The sequence below is a fragment of the Cuculus canorus genome, chromosome 5 (assembly GCF_017976375.1).
Source record: "Cuculus canorus isolate bCucCan1 chromosome 5, bCucCan1.pri, whole genome shotgun sequence".
Lineage (NCBI taxonomy): Eukaryota > Metazoa > Chordata > Aves > Cuculiformes > Cuculidae > Cuculus > Cuculus canorus.
Window position 1 is genome coordinate 52,391,652 of NC_071405.1, and position 22,068 is coordinate 52,413,719.

The 22,068-nt window shown below is 40.9% G+C and overlaps 1 protein-coding gene across 2 annotated transcripts in view; it reads right to left on the reverse strand.

Moving 5' to 3' along the window:
• C1QTNF4 (C1q and TNF related 4) overlaps nt 1–22,068 on the reverse strand; it is a 100,688-nt gene that overhangs the window by 51,570 nt on the left and 27,050 nt on the right. Inside the window, exon 1 of one of the 2 annotated variants that reach the window (XM_054068549.1) lies at nt 13,110–13,137. The exons of the other annotated variant lie outside the window; for it this stretch is intronic. Coding sequence (XP_053924524.1) covers nt 13,110–13,122 — 13 coding nt within the window. The 5' untranslated portion in view covers nt 13,123–13,137. Of the gene's footprint in view, nt 1–13,109; nt 13,138–22,068 lie in introns of those variants that run through there. 2 annotated transcript variants of the gene reach the window in all.

Consider the following 22,068-nt stretch of genomic DNA (forward strand, 5'->3'; position numbering starts at 1 on the left):
TAAGAATATATACTTGCCCTTCCATAATGGCTACTAAAAGGGTAAGCTTCACCTACTGCATCCATCTTATGAGCTATATGTTCAAAAGCACATTTAATAAACTAATTTTTCATATCTTTACATAGAATGGAGGTATCACATGCCTTATTAGGTGCTTTTGACATTGGGAAGACAGATGGAAGAGTTACTTAACACACTAGCAAATGGTGAAAGCAAAGGATCTGCCCCTGTCAGATACACTTTCAGCAAAGGAATCTTCCAGAAATACAGATCTGAATGTTTTTGAGAACAGCCATTTTTATTTTCTTGCCTGACATCTCTTTTGCTGTGGAAGAAACTGCTTCAAGTTTGAAAAAGAATTAGTAAGGACTGGTTCCAGTTTGGTTGTTCGAAATGAACCTACCAAGACTGCAAGAATTACAGATTTTCTCACAGTGAAGAAACTTTTGCATTTGCCACCAGCTAAAGTTGTACATATGATGCTGAAGCTACAGGGACACAACTTTTCTGTAGAATATAAATAAGGGAGGAAATATGGATTTCTTGAGTAGAGTGATAAACAGATCAATACTACATGAAAGAGATATTGATGGGTATGAAATTTATGTAGTGAAACCTGCTCCTTTTATAATATCAAAATTAACAGAATTTCACACTGGAACTTGCACAGAGAGATTTTATTTAGCATAAACTGAAATTTTATAAGAATGGTCAGAAGAAGGCAGAGAATTAGAGCACAAACTGTTTTGATGTCAACATTTTAAGGAAGAAATTACTAAGGTGGACAGTTTACTAAAAGAAGAGTAATTGACTATCCTAGTAGCACAGAGAAAAGAAGTAACTGCTGACATATGAACTAGCCATCTAGGATAAGGAAAATGTAATCAAATGAGAAGTAATATTTCACTCTACTTGGAAGGAGCATTCAGATAAGATATAGGGCAATTCAATATGATACACATAATTGATTCTGAAGAGAATAAACAAAGGATTGATCTATAGTAATGAATACCTCGAAAATTTGGAGAGGGGGGCTTATTTTGAATATGGCAGAGAAATGTATTTCTGCCTAAATTGAATTATATTCTAAAGTCACGAAGCCATCGGAACTATTGAATGCTGTATTCTGAGATAAAATCAGAGTTTGCAAGGCAAAAAAACTGGAAAGTCATGAGGACTGACAGATTCAGACATCCAGTAAGATCTGCTGGATCCAGCACAGCCTTTCTTTGTCAAGGTGTCCTCAGAATAATGAGAAAGCTGAAACACCACTGAAAGAAAGCTAAGCATGATAATACAAAATTCATGTTTATTACTATGTCTTGTCTGCAACATGAATATGGATTTTACCTTGCAAGACACCTCCAAATACTGTATGTGCACGTAAAAAAAGGAGGAGAAAGAAGACACAAAAATCTTATCTGGTAGATACACCAAACCTCTTAGTAAAACATAGAATTAGAACAAATTTTTCTAAGAGCTACAGAATAAGTAGAATACGTATGATTTCTCATGAATCTATACTTTGTACCCCTAAGTACTACTTCTTTCCCCCAGCAATAGCCTTTGCTATCCCCAAGCTCAAAGGTATGGTCCAGAGACTGATTGACTGTGAGCTGTTTGCAGACAAACAGAACGTATAGTGGTTCTACTTTGCTATTCTCCTGCCCAGTACAAGACACATTGAAAAATAATTATATCCTTCCACTATTCTTTTAAATTTACAAGATATCACACCTGAGTCCCAAATTACATAATAATCAGTGGGAGAGGCAATCAAAGAACTTAGAGAAGGAGTTGAAAAAAATTTGGCTCATCATAAATATTGTAACATCATCTATTGTCCCTGTTCTTAATTGAGAATGTCAAGGATTATTAGGTACACAGGGAATAAGAATTGATTCTACAAATTCCTGACTGTAGGAAAAAAATCAGCAGCCTACTCTGCAAATTCCTGAGATTCTTGGAACAAATTGTATGAACAGCAGTGAAAATGCTTCCTATTTAACTGCATAACTGTATGAAAAGCTATAATAAGTGCCAATGGTTTGTGTTTGTCTTTTTGCGTTCTCTCCAAAGATCATTTTTCACTCCAAGGACGTTACTGAAAAAAGCTGACTGTGAATGAATGTCCATACATCTACTGCTTGGAGGAACAGGCAGAATAGGAAAGAGAGGGTTTAACGTAATCAGTAGATATCTTGGCTGTTACTCTTAGGGAAATTTAAGGAATTTTGTAGTGCGAAGCATGCATCATACCATCACCCTTTAATAACATTGTTTGACTGACCAAGAATACTTTCTCAATAAGTAGATTTTAAGTTGTTTACCTTCCAGTTAAACTGAAGTCTGTTTCAACGTACATGAACTTTCCGTATGTCAAATAACATGTTAATAAATTACTTTCTACTTCCCATGGGTCAGTACTTCTGGTTCTTTTTGCAGCTGATTCAGTTTCTTACTTTAAAGAATATTTAACTGAAGAAGCCTTTTTTATCACTCCTGAATTCCCCCAAAAGAAAAAGATTCAGGATTTACCAGATGAGCCACCAGTGAACCCAGTTCACAACTGGTTAATATTATACAAAGGAGAGCATCCTGTAATTAAAGCTTCAGCCATTAGTAGTTTGTATTAATAAAGGACGCTGATACCTGCTGGATGACTGGATGAAGGAGTCATTCAAGGCAGATTTTATAGAGGCGATACATGTACTTTCAGATGTCTTGCCATATATCACAGAGCTGGAATTTGACATTGCAATTGTACAGGTGCTAGTAAATCATGACCTGTCATCTCCAGTGAGAAGTAAAGATGACAGCCACCATGGGATGGGGAACAGCCTACCTTACGTTATATATAGTGAATGCAAACTGCATTGAAGACTGATTAAGTGGTGCAGTGGGTACTCTTCATTCTCCTCTTTTACAAAGAATGGTAAATTGATAGGACAAATGTCATGAAGTGTTCGAATTTATAATATCAGCAATTAGAGCAGGGTACCCATGTACCCTATATAACAAAGCTAAAAAGCCATTTGGAACATCCTGAGTCTGCATAGAAGGATACCATGGTGGCATGACACAGCTAGGTTTGGCTCAGGGAAAGAATCCTTTTGGAAATTATGGCCACTGTGTTGCTCAGAGCCTGAAAATGGGATTCCCCACCCATGGGAATACCTGCATAGCTGAAGAAAACCCCGACAGTAAATCTCAAATAGTAAATCTCAACAGGAGTTTCTTGTGTGTGTTTTGTGTGCAACAAAAAGTTCTGAAAAGTCTCCACTCACAAACACTGAAACATATGAGCATGAACTGGCCTGACAGTGAAATACATCTCTTTTAGAGTTTAACTCATGCCTCCTTGGCAAAGCACAGGACAGGGATCTTCTTCTGCAAACATGCATTTAATTCCTACTCTCTGTGCAAAACCCTTTGGCAGCCAAATCTGGGAAGCCGGCCCACAGGGGAACATAAAGGTGTGAGACAGATGAAAGGTGCGATGCCAGCTCAGACGGATGCAGGAGAGACCTGACAGGGAACATTTTCACTGGAACAGTGCAATCTAGGTTACGCTGCTGGGGATGAGAGTAGCAGGGTGCTACTCAGATAACAGAACAGCACCTGATGTAACATAAGCTCCCATCATGAACCCATCCAAGGTGAAGCCATGCAGATCCCTTTATGGCACTGCCTTGTAGTGGACCTTTCATATTCCTCCCAGCTCTCCAAATATATGGAGCTGATGTTGTGCTGTCCCCATGGCCGCTCGGCTCACTTGGCACAGGCATTTGTGATGTGTTGCCAAACCAAAGGGCATTTTTTCCTCTCTTGTCTTGACTCGCTGCTTCAGTGTCCATGGAGCACTTGCTATGTCCTGTCCCACTCGCTTACTACTGCTGTGGTGGGGCTTAACCCTCCCCAGGCCCAGGTGTAGGGCTGAGGTGGGACCAGAGAGAGAGAGGGGAATGTGATCTTCCCCTCTTCTCTAAATTGTGTGGCAATGTGAGGGAAGGAAGAGGCAAGGATTAAGAGGTGAAAGGGAGAGGAGAGCCAACGTCCTTTTTCCAGAGAAGAGAGAGGGAGGTGCTCCCTGAGCAACGGGACAGTTTCTGCTCCCCTTCCCTCATCACTTGGGTGGAAATGCGCTGCTGCCCCACAGGTGCTGCCCAGGGAAGTGAGGAGGCCGGACTGGGCTAGAGCGCGGTGAGATCCTTGTGGAAGTGGCAAGAGCACTGTCTAGTTTATGGGGATATCTGGCAAAGTGGGTGCATGCACTCTGCACCCCTTCCCTCAGGGGACATGGATGGCAGGAGGAAATCACACTTTTCCTTCAAAAAAAAATCATAGAGAAAGACAAAGACAGAGTTTCATTGCTGTTCCTCCCCTCTTTGTGGTGCTCTTGGAGCAAATTTCTCTGACGAAAGCCTGAAGCAAGTCATGCCTGGTCACCCTCCTGCCTTTCTGAGTGGCTTGCAGATTACTTCTGGGCGCTAGGATTTTCACTTCATAAATTCTGAAGACATGTCTTTTCATTGCTAACCCTGCAACAATGAAACTGAAATAGTGTCACTGCTCCTGCTGCCCTTGTAGCAGGCTAGCCACGTCTGATTGAAACAGGTCACCCTCTCCTGCCTGCTGCGGAGTGCGCTGGGCCAGGATTAAATGAGCTCTGTTTATTCGGCGTGGCAGGCACCTTTCCCCAGCTATGAGGAAAATAGGAGTGTTTTTTGAGAGATACTGCAGATGCTATAATAATTTGTGGTAAGAAAGAAACACTTCAAATGGCCAAGAGTGGGTAGATATTTTGGAATGGACTTTAGTAGGTTATTGCAAATATTAGAATAAAACCAGGCCTGGCAAGAGAGTAGTTCGAAATAAGATGACATAAGAAGAGGTAGCTGCTTCTTATTAAACAAGTTTCTATAAAAAGGTAATTGTCATCTGTTTTCCGCTGCTTTCCTACTGAAAGGATAACATGGCAGAGTTATGGTACAAGGCAAAACACAGTTTCTAGACCAAGTTGAATATTTCACTGCAAACTTTGTGCAGCTGATTGCCACAGACAAAAACACGCTCAGGGCTGTGTTGGCAAAACCCATGAAATTGTTGATTTACAATCCAGTTTCAACCTCTCAGCACAATTTACTTGGCTTGCAGCTTCATCCCTAAAATTTCCTTCCTGAGAACCTCTTGCATACGGGCATGTGCCATACCTTATGCTATAGAGAAATGTACCCACTTGGCAAAAACACATAAGGATGTCAATATGAATGTTGCATGTCTGGACTGTGTTCAATGAGCTGGAGAAATCCATGCGGTGGGAGGACTGGCTTTCAGCCAAAATTGGAAAAGCTTTGTATTGATTTCTGTTGGTAGAGGCTAGTAATTTCACTCTGTGTTCTAGCAATAAGACCTGATACAGGCAGGGTATCTTGTGTGAGCCTACATTTGTCTTTGGGTTTCAGCTCTCCTATCTGCCCAGCTGACAAGTGTTCAGTTATCTGTGGGGGAAAAGGAGAAACCAAAGGGGACAAGTTGGTAGCAAAAACGTTACCTTCTGTGCTGCTGATTGTAAACACTAGCGTGTCTCAGCTGTTGCACTACCTGAGAACAAGATATGCCTTCGAAGAACAAGAAAAGGTAGATTATGACCATTATGACCTCATTTGAACCTCAGCTGATCATAGAATCATAGAATGGTTTGGGGTGGAAGGGACCTTAAAGATCATCCAGTTCCAAACCCCCTACCGTGGGCAGGGACACCTCCCACTAGACCAGGCTGCTGAAGGCCCCATCCAACCTGGCCTTGAACACCTCTAGGGATGGGGCATCCACAACTTCCCTGGGTAACCTGTGCCAGTGCCTTACCACCCTCATTGTGAAGAATTTCTTCCTCATTTTAAATCTAAATTTTTCCCCCTCCAGTTTAAAGCCATTCCCGCTCGTCCTATCACTACATGTCCTTGTAAAATGTCCTTCCCCATACTCTATCAGCCTCTCCTCACAGCAGAAGTGTTCCAGCCCTCTGATGATCTTCGTAGCCCTCCTCTGGACCCGTTCCAACAGCTCCTTCTTACCTTGAGGATCCCAGAACTGGACACAGTATTCCAGGTGGGGTCTCACAAGAGAGGAATAGAGGGGCAGAATCACCTCCCTCAACCTGCTGGCCATACTTCTTTTGATGCAGCCCAGGATACATTTGGCCTTCTGGGCTGTGAGTGTGCATTGCTGGCTCATGTCGAGCTTCTCATCAATCAGCACTCCCCAAGTCCTTCTCCACAGGGCTGTTCTCAATCACATCATCCACCATCCTGCATTGAAACCACAGATTATGCTGACCCAGGTGTAGGACCTTGCACTTGGTTTTGTTGAACCTCATGATATTCGCATAGGTCCACTTTTCACACCCTCTGGATGACATCCCATCCTTCTGGTGTGACAACAGCATGGTGTCATCTTCAAACTTGCTGAGGGTGCACTTGATCTCACTGTCTATATCACTGATGAAGATATCAAACAGCACTGGTCTCAGTATGGAACCTTGAGGGACACCACTTGTCACGGATTGCCATCTGGTCATTGAGCCATTGACCACTACACTCTGAATGCAACCATCCAACCAATTCCTTATCAGCCACCCATCAAATCCATGTCTCTCCAGTTTAGAGAGAAGCACGTTGTGGTGGATTGTGTCAAAGGCTTTACACAAGTCCAGATACATTACATCTGTTGCTTTCCCAGTGTCCACTGCAGTGGTTACCCCATCATAGAAAGCCACTCAGGTGATCAGACAGCACTTGCCCCTGGTGAAGCCATGCTGGCTGTCTTGAATCACCTCCCTGCCCTCCATGTGCTTTAGCATACATTCTGGGAGGATCTGTTCCATGATCTTCTGAGGTACAGAGGTGAGGCTGACAGGTCAGTAGTTCCCAAGGGCATCTTTTCTACTCTTCCCTTCCCTGCCTGATTTCCTGCATCTGGGGACTAAGCGCTCTAGTGCTTTATGAAAGCATTCTTAAATACTTGCTAGCTCTGTTCTGCTCCCTTGTCCCTTAGGACCATTTTCTAGGAGGTCCTATTGATCAAGTTGTTGAAGAGCTGGAATTTTGCTTTCCTGACCATATCTCTCAGGACCTTGAACTCCACCAGTGTGCGAACACTGCAAACCAAGCTGCCTCCGATCTTGACGCCACTCATGAGCTCAGTTGTATTGGTGATCATCAGGTCCAGTGTTGCACCCCCTTGGGTAGGGGTATCTATTACCTGTGTTAAGAAATTATCTTCGATGCACTGCAGGAGTCTCCTGAATTGCCTACTGCTTGCTGTGCTACTTTTCCAGCGTTTGTCAGGTGGCTGAAGTCTGCCAGTAGGATGAGAACTTCTGCTTGTGAAGCCTCCTGCAGCTGGAGGAAGAAGGCTTCATCTGTAGATTCTCCTTCATCAGGTGGCCTGTAGTATACACCAACCACTAGATTTCTTTTGGCGCCTCAGTCTTTTAATCTCAACCATAAGCTTTTGAACTGTTTGTGGATATTCTTCAGAGACAGCTCTTCACACTCTATCCATTTCCTGATATACAGGGCAATGCCTCCACCCCTCCTCCCCGGTCTGTCTCTCCTGAACAGCCTGTAGCCATCAATAGCCACACTCCAGTCATGGGATTCATCCCATCCAGTTTCAGTGATGGCAATTAGGTCATAATGGACATTCATGTCTTGCAGATATGACAATTTAGTCCAATTTTTAGAATTATCTCAAAAAACGCAGTCTTCAACGCACCATGGAGAGTGAATTGCTCTGAAGCTGGCTATGTCAAATGACGGAGGATGTTCTTAGTGGGGGAGGCAAACCTAGACTCCTGTAGTTCCTGCTGTGTCTAGAAGCCTGCAATCTCAACTATTTTATTCCTGTGTTTTTGATGGCAATGAGGGTGGCCTGTGTGGGCACAGGAGGACTTTATCTTCATAGATATAAATAAGCACTGTGTTGGGGCTGCTGTCACCCACACTAAGCTTCCTTCAGACCTAAAGGAACACAAAAATACTGTGCTACTCTCTTCTCTCATTTTGGCCATATTCTCATTCTGCCCTCAAGCCTAGATCAAGGAAGCTGGTGAAGATTTAGCAGGCTAGGCATTCACAGGCTGTGGCGACTTTTTACATAGAAAGAATTTTTGTGGGTTCTTTTTCCACCCGTCATTGTGCTTCCACCAAAGATGAGCTGTAGCTGTTAGCGGGTCTGACAGCTGTAACACTTTCCTCCCATTCCGAGCCTCAGCCTGGAAGAGTTTAGAGAAGCAATGTGGTTTCCTAAACTTGCCATGATATGCAAGAGATGCAGATTAATTTATTGATTTTATTTGCAATTAGGGCAAAATTTGTCTGTGAGATTTTGATTCTACTCCTTGTATCAAAGACTTTTGTTATAACACTTTGAGTGCTGGCAGCAGTGTAATGGAATGTCTAATTGAAAACTGTCTGTATTTCTGTTCTGCTTTTCTGTATTTTTAGGCATATATGATTGCTTGCCTGAATTGTATGAAGAGACTCCTCCATGCTCAGCTGGAGCACATATTTACCTGGTCATGACCACTTGGCAGTAGGAAGTTCAGCTTTCTCTGCTGGGCACTGCCATGCCACCTACTTACCCGCCCTCAGGGTGGCACTCGCTGCGGTGCCTCCAACCCTGGTGCCCTGGTGGCGAGAGAGTCAACAAGTGCACCAAAAAGATGGCTTGTGGCACCTTGATGTGGTGATTTAGTGCACTGGAAATACAGGGTGCAATTTTGTGATATTTAGTTTCCATTAGATGTGTGCAGCAACAGGATTGTGATCATTGTTCTTTGCCTGACTAATTCTCAACTGTGTGTCAACAGCCTGGCTTCTACCCATTCTGAAAAAAAACCCCACCTGAATCATTATTTCCAGAACTTTATCAAATCTGTTTCTCAAGGGTGAATAACTTGCTGTCATTCATCCTTCTGATACCTGCCTGTTGCACAATTGAAACAAATAATGTACCCAGACATTCGTTGAGCAAATCAGAGATCACTTGGACTGACCTATATTTCTTGAGAAGAAATATAGAGTTTTCATGTATGTATAGAGTAATAGAGCTAATAGAGTTTTCATGTATGTATAGCATCAGGCATTTTGGCAGTGCTGCCTCCCTCGTATCAGTCCCTTTCAAGATAAAGGACTCAAAAGATGCTAAGGCTAAGCAGTTTAGGAGTTATTAGAGGGTAGAACAGTCTAGAAATGTAGCTGTAAAAAGTCTCAATATACTTCATTGCAAATTCACATCAAATTCATATTTCTTGTCCTTGCCTTCAAGGCTGTAAACAACTCTGCCCACGCATCTTTCTGCTTACAAGTCCACATGCTGGTTTTGCCAGTCTTGTCTCTCCACTGTTCCTTTTGTGTCTCTCCTACACAGGACTTTGTGCTGGGATTCCTCCCCACCCCAGGGCTTCCAACATCTATGAATACAAATGCATACACATATTACCTATCATTATACCTTATATATTTATGTATTCTCATATGCATATATAAAATATGATCACTCTTTCAATTGTTCCCTAAAACTGACATCTTTCCTCAGGGCAAAGGCTCAGCTACTCCCTTCCCTTCGTGATACATGAATTTATCCTTGAATGAGAACTTTTCATGTGTGCTTTGTAACTCTGGAGAAAGGATTGTATTTAGGCTTTCTAAACTAACACATATGTTTAAAGTGACATGAGTGTATACGATAAGGCATGGTAACGGATGCCAGTGAGTTGCTCACAGTCCCTGAACTTGGAAGGACAATTAGTAGCAGCCTGAAGCTACAAAACCAAAACAGCTTAGGCTACCTACCAGGGATAATCCTTAACAGACGTTTCAAATCTGTATGTAACATTTTGGTAGTAGAGAGAACATGCTGGTAAGTGCTTCAGGAGGGATTTATAAGATGAGAAACTTGAGTGCAAGAATCTGTGGAGTGCTTTGCTAGTGACATGCTGATGATGCCAATCCTGATGGGGCATACTGGCAGGAAGACTACAAAGATATATGATATCAGCATTTCCCCACATACACCTCTGCTATAAAACTAGAAGAACTGCTGAATGGTCATTAGGGGTTTTTTTCTGTTTGTGTGGAAGCAAAGTGATCTGGGGCTTCCCACTGCAAGAACATATGGTTATAAAATTCTACCTGAATGCTTTCATCTGACAGTAGAAATAATGCATAAACTGACCAAGAGATTATTACTAAAAAGTACTTCCTCTTACTAATCTTCCCTTTTCCAGTCTGGTTACACTTAAAATATAGATATCCTTACTGTTTGACCAATATGGTCATTTATCTTTGTGACTCAAAAAAGCCATTGCTTTTTCATCTGTGTGAGCCTCATAAAGGTAGTGAGTAAAACAACAGCAAAGTCAGAAGTTAAGCAAAATGACAGGGGAACTAGTGAAATAACTGAAATATGCCTAGTCTTGCAACATGAGGTTCACTGCAGGTCAGGATGACAATCCCCCTTTAAGGGCACTGAGAAATAATCCAAAGACTTTTTGAGAGGATGTTGTGGCTTTGGCTCTTGCAGAACTGTAATACATTTAATTTTTGTGAAATTAAAACCATGTGAAAATTTGGAGATGAGCTCCTCTGCATCAGTGCCCTCAAAATTTTGGTAGACCACTATAAAATTACAGCTTGGTTTTGGTCCTCTTAATTTATGTTTCTCCTCTGCCATCATGCAATGCTTTTCTACAATTTCACGAGGAGATCTGTGCATATGTAATCTTTGTTTCAATGTCAATTTTCCATTGAAAATAATTTTAGAGTTGCAAAGCTAAGCATCCAGAATTAGAAAACATAAGATTAAACCAATGAATTCTTCTTCCAGAATATGAGACTCCTTCTGCTCTCTCTATTTACTCTCAAGATCTCTTGCTTTTAAATTATGTGTGAAGTGTGCTCTGGCTCTGTGGGGAAAGATGTGCATCCCCGTGGAGCTGCAGTGAGTCATTGCCAAGAAAAACTGTGCACAGATCTCCCAAAAACTTGACATCTATTTTTGTGTAGAGTAGAGAAACTAGAATGAACTGAAGACGATGATGTAATAAAGTACATCATGAAAGCTTTGTCCTTTCTGGGAAGTCAGAGGAAATTGTGGGATAGGTAAAGTGATCCTCTGCAGTGTTTGCAGAGGGTATTATGCAGCAGTCAATGCTGTGTTTCTGGCACAGGATGGTTTCTGCAGCGACGTATCCTGCTGCATCTTGGCCCAGTCTAGTCACAGTGGTGCACATTGCAGTAGTTGCGTTATGTAACAAGGCAAAAGCTCAATTTTACACCTGTTGGTTCTCTGCTCCTTGCATCCAAGTGGAATGTTTCATGTTCCACTGTGTTTTAAGAACAGTTTCACTTAAAGAAGTTGTCACATGTACCAAAAGACAGTAAGGTAGGAAACTTAACTAACAGTTATCTAATAGCAGCCAAGCTGCTGAATTGGCATATCGGGAAGGTTGGTTCACTTGCGTATGTGAAAAAGGAGAATAGATAACCCTTCAAAGGATTTAACCCCACCCCCAGCTTGGTCAGAAGCTAAACCAGGCAGTTGTAGACCCAGTTCCAATCTCCCTGCCATAGGCAGGGAATCCTTCCACTGGATCATGTTGCTTGTAGCCTCATTCAGCCTGGTCTTGAATACCTCCAGGGATAGGACTTCTATGAATTCTCTGGGTAACCTGTTCCAGTCTCTCCCTACCCTGACAGTAAAAAATTTCTTCTTAATGTCTAATCTAAATCTCCCCTCTTTCAGCTTAAAACCACTACACCTTGTCCTGTCACTGCACTCCCTGATAAAGAGTCCCTCCACAGCTTTCCTGTAAGCCTGCATTTAAGTACTGGAAGGTTGCTATAAGGTCTTCCTGGTGAAACAGGGAGTAAAAAGGTTAACCAAAAGAGGCATTCAGCAACAAGAATTGAGGGCATCCTTCAAAACAAGGACACCTTATCAGGACTGCCTGGTGCTCAAGCCGGAGCTATGCTGCTGTGCTTCAGTGAGAAAGGCGACTATCCAAGGCTAACCAGTTCTGTGGTTTGAAACACTGCCATAATAAGTTCCTGGAAATAATTGTAATAGTAACACCCTTTTAGCAAACTAATTATAATAGCCTAATGAATATGTATGGTTTTACACTATAAGTAGCTGCTTGTTAGACAATACAGTGTGCAAGCTAGGAGGAGAAATTTCCCCTTGCACACCAGTGCTGCTGTCAAGTGTGATTCTGCGTGTCACTAGAGCCTTCTCTTTTCTTCGCTAAACAAGTCTAATCCTCTCAGCCTGTCCTTGTATGGGAGGTGCTCCAGCCCTCTGATTATCTTCGCAGCCCTTCTGTGGACTCACTTTAACAGACCCATGTCCTTCCTGTGCTGAAGACCCCAGAACTGAATGCAGGTGAGTTGTCATGAGAGTGGAGTGGAGGGTGAGAATCACTTCCCTTGACCTGCTGGTCACGCTTTTGATGCAGCCCAGGATATGCTTGGCTTTCTGGGCTGCAAGGGCACATTTCCGGCTCATGCTGAGATTCTTACATGCCAGCACCCCTAAGTCCTTCTCTTCAGGGCCACTCTCAATCCAGTCTCTGCCCAGCCTGTATTTGTGCTTGGGGTTGCCCCAACCCAGGTGCAGGACCTTACACTTGGCTTTGACTTCATAAGGTTAGCACAGGCCCACCTCACAAGCCTGTCAAGCCTCTCTGCAGGTGCCACCCTTTTTCACCCTATGACCTATGGCATTCCACCAACTTGAGTATGGCCTTGGTCTCTATAAGAATAAGTACAAATAATGGCTTTCTTGCATACCAGTGCCCTGATACTTTGGTGATAACTATAAACACTAGGCAATACCATTTGAAAAGACAGATACTGTCTGAAAAACATGTTCTTAACTTTCAGTAAATGAAGTTTCTTAGTAAAGCCTTTGCTGAAAAGTTAGAGAATTGGTTCTGCTTTAACTGAAATCAGAGTGGTACTAAACAGTATTATTAAATTATTTGAAAGGATTTAAATTTCTTGCAGACCCAGGCAATGGAAAAAGGGAAACCCATAACCTACCTATCAGTGTCATCAGGCATATCAGTTTCTGCAATGGCAGTCAGAAGAGAGTGAAATCTGACTTCTTCCTGGAGGTTTCCACTATCTCTTAATGTATAAATTTGTCTCCGTGGTGCAAAGCAGAAAGCAGTCTGCCAGAGGATGTGTGGCTGGTCTTACTGTTCTGAAAGTAGTAAAGGAAAAATATACAGGTTCTTATAAGAACATTTGGGTTTTTTTGTCTTGTTCCCTGAACTAATCAGCAATTGCATGGAAGGTGCCATATTCCAGTGACATTTTTGTGGCTAACCAAACATCTTTTTAGGGCCTGCCTCTGGGGAAAGGGTAAACATTGGATCATAAAGTTACTTTGTATACCTCCTAGATAATGCTTTTTTGCCAGTATTTGAAATGTTAGACAGAGGTGGCAGATGGAACAAGCCATTTCAGAGTGGCATGAAGTGTGTCCATCCAAAAACTGCAACAGCCAGTAGTGGTAACTGCCACTGTAACTGCTGCTTGTGCTGATTCTGACATTCAAGATTTTACATTTTGGTATAGATGGATAACCCACATGATGCTACCATTTTAGTACGTTACGTGGTTACACACAGTAACACCCTGTGTCTCTGTGTTCCAACTGTGCACCTGTTTTCTACTTTATCAGCTTCTCGTGAACCATAATTCATTCTTCATGTGAAAAACTTTGAGAGTCTCTTGGAATAACTGAAGAAATGCCAGCTATTAGAACTACTTATGTGAATTACTTTACATTATCACAGCATTGTACTGCCAATTTGATCATTAGCTGAGGCCTATGCTTAATGCTCTGGAGACCAAGATATAATGTCCCAGTTAATTGAGAATGGAGAACAATGTGATATCTGCATGTTTCTCTTGCTCAAAATGTGTCTGGAAATTATTTAGTTAGTTGATGAATTGTATTGTCAGCTTGCCTTTATGCCGATCTACATTTTTGGTACTCCTTCCTCCCTTTCATCAGGTTTTTCTATAATCAACACTGTCTTAAAAGTATTTTGTGTTTCTTACTTGAAATGTCAGTTCATTTGCCTACTCATTTCAGACTCTGAGGTAAAGGAGAGGTGTCTCAGCTATGAAGTCAGGATGGTCCTGTGTAGCGGGTTTGCTGACTTGTTCAGAAATCCTGGGATTTTTGACTTATGAGCTGTGCTTAAGCAGTCAGTTCAAGATAGCTCAGGCCATGCTCACCATAGAGAGTGGTAGCCCCCTCCATCCTTTCTGCTTCTGGAAGCATTCCTCTCTCTCTCTTGATAAGGCACTAGCATTATCATAAACTAAATAAGGAAAGTCATCCTGTTAAAGCTTCTTCCCTCTTTATACTCCTCCACGCCCTCCTCTTTCTTCTCTTCTGTCTCCTTTCCCTCTTTCCTTGTTTTGCCTTTCCATGACTTTCTCCTTCCTTTTTCTGCCAGACCAGTTACCTGATCTAGCTCACCATGTACCTGTGTGTAGGCTTATACTAAGAGAAAGGACATAGTGGGAATGAATGTTTAGTGATGTGGAGGTGGGCAGGACCATCCTTTTCTGTGCTGGTATGGATTTAGGTTACATTAATATGACTGTGTAATCACAGAGACAACAGTTATAGGACTAATGCTTTTCTATCCCTGATATCTGTTGAAGAAGCAGAAAGCTGTAAGAAGTGCTGTCATTTGGAATAGGAATCAAGATGCTCTTGCTTTTGAAACCTAGGAGGAGTTTCCAGGATGTTGTGGAGTGCACACATTGATTTAGCCCTGACTTTTGTCAAACTGCATAGGCAAGCCCGAAAGGAGGTTCCCTAGAGTCAGCTGGGATGATTGTGATGGTGTGAGGGTGACCAGCCATTTTAAAACATGATAATTCAATGTATTCAATGTGTATTAACAGGCTTCTTCAGATTTTCAATTTGAAAGACAAACTTTCCTCTGTCCTGGACAAAACAATGACAAAGGCACGTGTTGCACAGCTGAACATTAAATAGTGCCCAGAATAATGGGCTGGAGCCTGATCATCTCTTTGAAGGATGACACTGAGGATCTTAATCTTCTCATACCGTTTTATTGCTTCAGGATTATTTATTAGATTTTCAGAGCAGCGTGGGTAGGTGTGCATATGTTGTCGAAGGAGTAATCAAGGACTGAGGAAAAATGAGGAGACTACCACAACAATCATTAGGGAAAACTGTGAATAATTACAGATCTTTTTGCCATTGAAATGCTGAAACACTTCATGACTCCTTAAACCGAAGCACCCAGGGATATAGTGAAACTGATGGAGTAATTAAGAGCTAAGTGTGTTTAAGGTGTTTACATACCAGAATGATATGTACATACTGCTTGAAAGACTAGCACTGTTTCCAGAGTGGGAGAGACATACAGGAGAAGCTAGACTCAATTAAGAGTAATACTTATGCTGGCTGTCTTTCCTGATGAGCTCTGCTGTGTTGTAATCAGCCTTCAAAGGGAAGTATTATTCCTTATATATGGGACTTTAAAAGCTTCAATGGTCTGGAGGGATCAATTTGAAATGTACAATAGAGAACAATCTCACAGCAGCAAGGAGCTGGAATGCATCAGCAAATGACTGTTTTCTCATTCTCTGAAATTACAAGCTGCCCACAGATTTTGGGAGATATTGTTAAACAGTCCCTAACAAAGTGGTTGCTTCTGTAGCTAGTCAGTTTGCTCATCTAATCATGATAAAGGCATGCAGAAATTAAATCATTGGCTACATGTCTTAATTTGTCTCAGCTCGCACACAGCAGCTAGATTTTTGCCTCAGAACTACCATTGCTATGTAGGGACAGGGAAGTCTAAAACTTGGAGTACTAATTCCCAAATATTTAAACAGATTTTTAAAAGAGGTATGTATCTAGCCTACCTCGCTTCCTCTTGTTCCTCAATCACAAAGTTTATACTCTGTAATTGGAAACAAATACTTGAAATTCTACATAATGCTTAAACAACTAATTGACCTGACACTCTGTACTTCCCGTGTGCTTTGCTGAGCTATGGTTTTTAATAATTTACCAAAAGAATGGTAATAAACCCTAAAATATTAATCAGGCTTTCTACAGAACATGTCGGAGAGTTTTATTTAAGTTGGAAGTGTGTTAATTTCTCAGACAATTAGTGTAACTCTGCCAACATGACCAAATCTGGTTTGTGAGTCTGCTATCTTTCATTTCAGAGACTTTTTGCTGATGTAGTATATTACAGCATTCCAGCATTAACATTCCTCCTGCTCCACTGGGATGGAGCCTGCTGTGTCAGAATATAAAGTGTTGAGTCTAATAATGTAAATATAAGAACATAAAACTAGCCATACCTGGTGAATAGTCCATATAGGTCAATATTCTACATTCAACCATCGTCACAAACAAGAAGTGCCACTTAGGCCAGAAGATAAGTCCCGTGAGCTTGGGGGCAATAAGTGACGGGACAACATAAATGCCTTACAGTGATAAATGTCAAAAATTCTTTCCTCTAATTAGAGAACCTTATTTGGTAGGGAAGCTGGGCATCTTTTGATGTGTTTCCCTATTAGGGAAAAAAAAACCCCCCTGTTTTAATTGTGATCCTAATTGAATTATATTGATCATTGAAATACTGTATAAATGATAGTTTACTGGAATACCCCTCTTTAATTCTTTAATGCATTAATAGCTCCCATTTAATTCAGAGGTAGTAGTCAACTTCTATGGTTTGAAACAGAGGCTGAATGCTAAGAGCATTTTTAGAGAAATTAGTGAATATTGACTCTTGGAAAAAAGTGCCTTGCAATCCCAACATCTATCAATCTGGTTGTGTCCAGAAGTATTAAAGATAGATCTTTTTTATTTATTTACTTTTTGTGTGAATTCCCAAGAAAAACTACTGTAAGAGGAATGATTGTATGTGTTCAGTAATAAGATAATGCCATCAAACAAAATCTGACCAAGTTTTGTCTTCCCGTTATCTTGTGAAATTTTGAGAAAGGCACCTGTTTATTCTTTTTCTCAGCAAGATAGCTAATTTCATGGATGGCAGGCATCGTAACCTCAAAAACTACTACTCTGTTTAGGAGGTTGAAACAACAAGCCCTAGCAGACATCTCCTAGAACTCTGGAAATTGAATTATACTAAAAAATACTGAAAGTAATTCAACTTTTATTTAGTTGATCCTTTCTCCATGTCCTTTATGCATGTTCACACTCACCTTTCTTTTTTGGATAGTCAGATACATTGCCCATGTTCTGTTCCCTACCCATTCTTTCTCAGATTCCATAGAACAGTAGAAACACTATTCTAATTCTGAGATAAAAGCTTATAACCAATAAAAAAATTCTTTCTTTTCATGCACATAACCTGAAAGCTCAGCTTGTCTGTCAGTAAGTATATAGGGACATCAGGAAAGGTGGTGAGATAGTAAAGTTTGAAGCTCCAGTATTCAGTGGATGACACCTCATTCTAGGCTGCCTAATATTAAGGGAAACCATCACGATCTCATAGTTTTCAGTTGCCCTAAAGAAATGAGCAGCTGGCTCCAGCTGAAGTTAGATAAGAAAGTAATGAAGCTATGGAGAAGAAGAGCTCAAATAAAAACACTATTTCCCAATAAAATCACTCCCATTGAATACAAGCCTTAGGGTCCTCTTAGCCTGTATTGCACAATCAATAGCTGTGGAGGTGAAAAATGTTAATTATCATCTGTGGCTGACAAGGAGATTGTACTGGATAATATTAATGTAAAACTGGCTAGTATGACTGATGTAGTTCTAAGATACAGACTGGAACCATTGTAAGTATTAATATACAGGAGTAATTAATCATGGAATGAAATTGAAAGACTGAAAAGGGCATAAATCTTTGAATATGCAAAAAAATTTGCAAGAAGTGGAGACTGATTAACTGGTTTATATCCATTAAAATTGGGATAAAAGTAATTGTGATGGAAGTACCAGCTTAGAGGGAGATTAGTGATAGAGCTTCTGCGGGATCAGTTCTGGGACCAATCTAATTTGTAGTTTTCCTTATAATATTGACACAAACTGAAATTTAGGCTAATGAAATTACTGGTGGTCCAAAGTAGGGAGATATCATCAGATGACAAACTGGGATATGGTACAGAATGAACCAAATGTCCTAAAAGATCTAAGACTGTGGAAGAAGTTGATTTTTAATATTTCAAAGTATTAAGATCATATATGGAATTAATAACTGGAATTTCTTTTTTCCATGGTTGGAGTTCATGAGTTAGAAACGATAAAGAGGGAAAAAGAAGCAGGGTATCTGTAAGTTGCGAGTGTAACAGAACTATAAAGAAAGTAAATGTAATCTTAGGACTTAGATCAAGCACGTGTAAGAAGAAATAAAATGCTAGCCGTAAGGTACAGGGCATGATTGTGTAGACTTCTAAGCAAGCATGTTTAGTGGACAAGAATTAAAGCAGAATGGATGATGATGGGAACAGAAAGTTTATAACACAAAGGAGATTAACAGAATTTGTCTTGTTCGGACTCAGTGAGAGAAGGGTGAAAGGACAGAGGTTCTGGAAACCCATAAATAGAGTCTGGGGAAGGTGGGCATGAGAGAAGAGGTCTTCCAGTGAAAGGGCAATGTTGGCTTTAGAGCAGATTTCCAAACTTCCAACAATCACAGCAGTGACATTCTGGGACAGCCTTTCAAATAGACTTGTGGGATAAGAAGAACAAATGGCTTTAAGATGGACTATGATCAGTTTAGAAGGCTGAATTACATGCTTCCCACAATGACTGTGATCACTAACAGCCTCTTTATCTCTCACCTGACATTAACAGGTCAAATGAGTTTTTCCAGCAGCAGTAGAACCAATGAAACCTGGTTTTGCAGAGGTTTCTGTCTTGAGGCAGGACTTTCCTATAGACCCTTTGATGTCTGAAAAGAGGCTACTTGCTGCCTGTTCCCCAGTAGGGGCATTCCTGCATTTCTCTACTCAGCTGTCTAGTTTCACAACACTAATAAGGAATCTGTACCGTGTTATGAATTTGGGAGAAACTGGCTAAAAATTTTTTGAAAGAGTTGTGTGACAGTAGGAAGAGGTTGACTCATTTTCCTTAGAAAAACAGGTCAAACCCCCAAAGGTGTTGAAGGAATAGTTTTCCTACGCTAGGAAGGATTCACGTGGAAGGGTTAAGCATCACCAGACCCAATTTGCTTTCTAGTGAAATAAACACCTCACTGCTCTGACAGACTTTAATCATGGGAAGTGTAAGCCTACTACTCCCCACTGGAGTCCTTGTTCTGTCAACCTAGTTTGCTCTTCAAATGCACAGGAAGAAACAATCTATTCCATAATAAAGCTGAGTAGTTTGCTTGCTTAACAGAGAATGAGTAGTACTGATGGTTCAAGCTTTATTTTTAGGGACAGGAAATACCATATCCAGGAAATACAAGGTGGAAGGAGAAAGAATTAATAAGTTACTGTACTTGGTTTGGGTTATTTTCATTCTGAATGGAAAATTATTCCTTTAAAAACCTGGATTTTGGTTTGTTTCATCTTCTCTTGGTCTCTAATTTACAAATGACTGATTGCAATTTATGTTCACATGATCCTAGCCTAAATCCTACAAAGAGGCTTGTTGTCATTTTTTGTGCTTTTAAGTGTAGCCTCTGACATTTTTCAGAACTCCTGTACTTTACATCAGGAAAAGCAGATGGTTAAACATTACTTCAAAAGGACTGACATTCAGCACAGACACTGAAATTTTGAATCTTGAAGACATGTATTTGTGTTTTTTCAGATTGCCACCCAACATGTCTTCCTGCCTCTTTACCTCTGTGGTGAATACTTTCGACTATAGGTACATAAATGTAGGACTATTGTGTGGGAGAGAGAGTATGGAAGGAGGAAGTAGTTAAAGGAATTGTTTGAAGGGACCTAAATTCATTCTTTTGTTGGTGTAACTGTGGAATTTAGGAATGGTAGATGAGCATCAAATTATAACCGAAAGAACGCAGGTGGAAAACCAAATAAATATGGTAGGGATGGTTGTGAATACAGGCTGTATGTTCCTGGTTTGAAGATTACCAAGCACCCTGAAGAGTTGTTTAATCAGGTCTTTATGATCCGGAAATGCAGATGATCACCTGAATCCTGAGTAAGCAACCACATCATGTATACAGCACACAGAAATGCTATACACATGGCAACTGGTGTAAATTCTGCTGCTGGCTGTGAGTTAAAGCCAAAGAAGTATTCCTGCTCACACAGCAAAGGTGCTGTGTGGATGGAGATGATATGCATGTTTTGGACTGCAGTTTCAAAGCCTGTCTCATTAAGAGCTGTTCCTGTTCCCACTAGAGTTGTGGTAAAAACTCCACTGAGTTAATTTGCTGTAGGAGCATGGAATGACAGATTCTTTCTGAGGACAATGAGATTTATTAGTAAATTTGCACTCAAACCAATGTAACATGATATTATTAATGTTTAATGCCGCATATCTTGTTTACACAGTAGTCCAAAAAATTTTGAGATGCTAAGGAGCAACAACAAGCCTTTTAATTATTCTTTTCTGTCATTCACTTAGAATCGTGTTGGAGCGCAGCACTCTAGTTGTGGAAGACCTTCTAGGAAATACTGAAAAATACTCTACAGACACAACAGACTACACTGGTTCCAGTTGGTGTCAGAGTTTGATGCTGTCGGTATGCCTCTAGCTCAGGCCTTTTCTAGCCCTTTAATTCTAGTACCTTTAATAACAGCTCCAGTTCTTGAATAAGCTTTGTATCCACATTCCATCCTTGCATATCAGCTCCCCCAGAAATATGCTTTAATCAAAGCCTTGTCTCAAAAAATCTAAAAATGAAGAGAGAGTGGTCATTTTTCTTTCAAAGATAATTGCCTACATGTAGGCTGTAAAATGTCACATTACCATACAAAGACCCTTTAAGAAAACACAGCCCTGTTGGAAGCACATTCTGTTAAGGAATTCAGCTGCCTTCTGCATTTAATAACATTTAAAACTAGTTCTGGGAGTCTGAAAATGCCTTAGCAGTGCCCAACTTGTAAGCCCAGTCTTGAGATGGAAACAGAACACCCTTGTCAGGAGTACGGTGTTCCTGCTTTGCAGCTGAGAAACCTGAGATATGGCAGTTTTAAATGGCTTGGTCAAAGTGCTGTGACAGAGCTGGGTAGGCAGATTTGGGATATTGCCTGCATATTCTGTGGTTTTATTGAAAAGTCATTCCTTCCTGCTGATTTCTCAGCATTCCTATGTCTTTCTAGAAGGATTCTGCATGAAAAGATTCTTTTCAAGTTCATTCATTCCTGCCACAGGGCACTACCCTCTGCCAGAACCTTCTTGGCCATATAATTATCCCTGCAACTGCCAGCAGTGTGCTGCAGAGGGTTATGCAGCAGGAGACGATAAACTGCTAAAGAGATCCTGTTTTCCTATGGACAGTAACAGAAAGGAAGGACAAGGAGTAAAACACAGGAACATCACGGAACGAGGCATAACTGCTACTGAGCTCAAATGTCTTTTGCTGGTTTTGAGTTGATGGCTGCAATGCTGTAGATGCAGCTTAGAAATGAAATTAACTCTCCAGAGCTGTAACTGAACATTAATTAGAGCTCCTTTGCAATAAAATGGGATCTCCTTATCCATTTTAAAACTGGATGAGTCAAAGCCCAGAAAAATGAATGAAGAAAATAATCCCTTTTTTGGCAGACATACAGGCAGGATGTTAATTAATAGGGCTTTTAATTTTTATGATTCTTTGACAGTGTCCTTCAAACCCCTGCAGGATTAATCAGTAAAAGGCCTAAAGTTCTATTACTTGGAAGTCTTACAGAATACTTTTACTGGGTATGCAGTAGCCAGGAGGAAATGTCCAGACAGGAATATGTTATCAGCAAGATGTGAATACTACACTTTGGTTTTTATTCTGCCTCTGCTCTTTCATTCTGAGGTCATGATTTTTCAAGTCAGAAATTA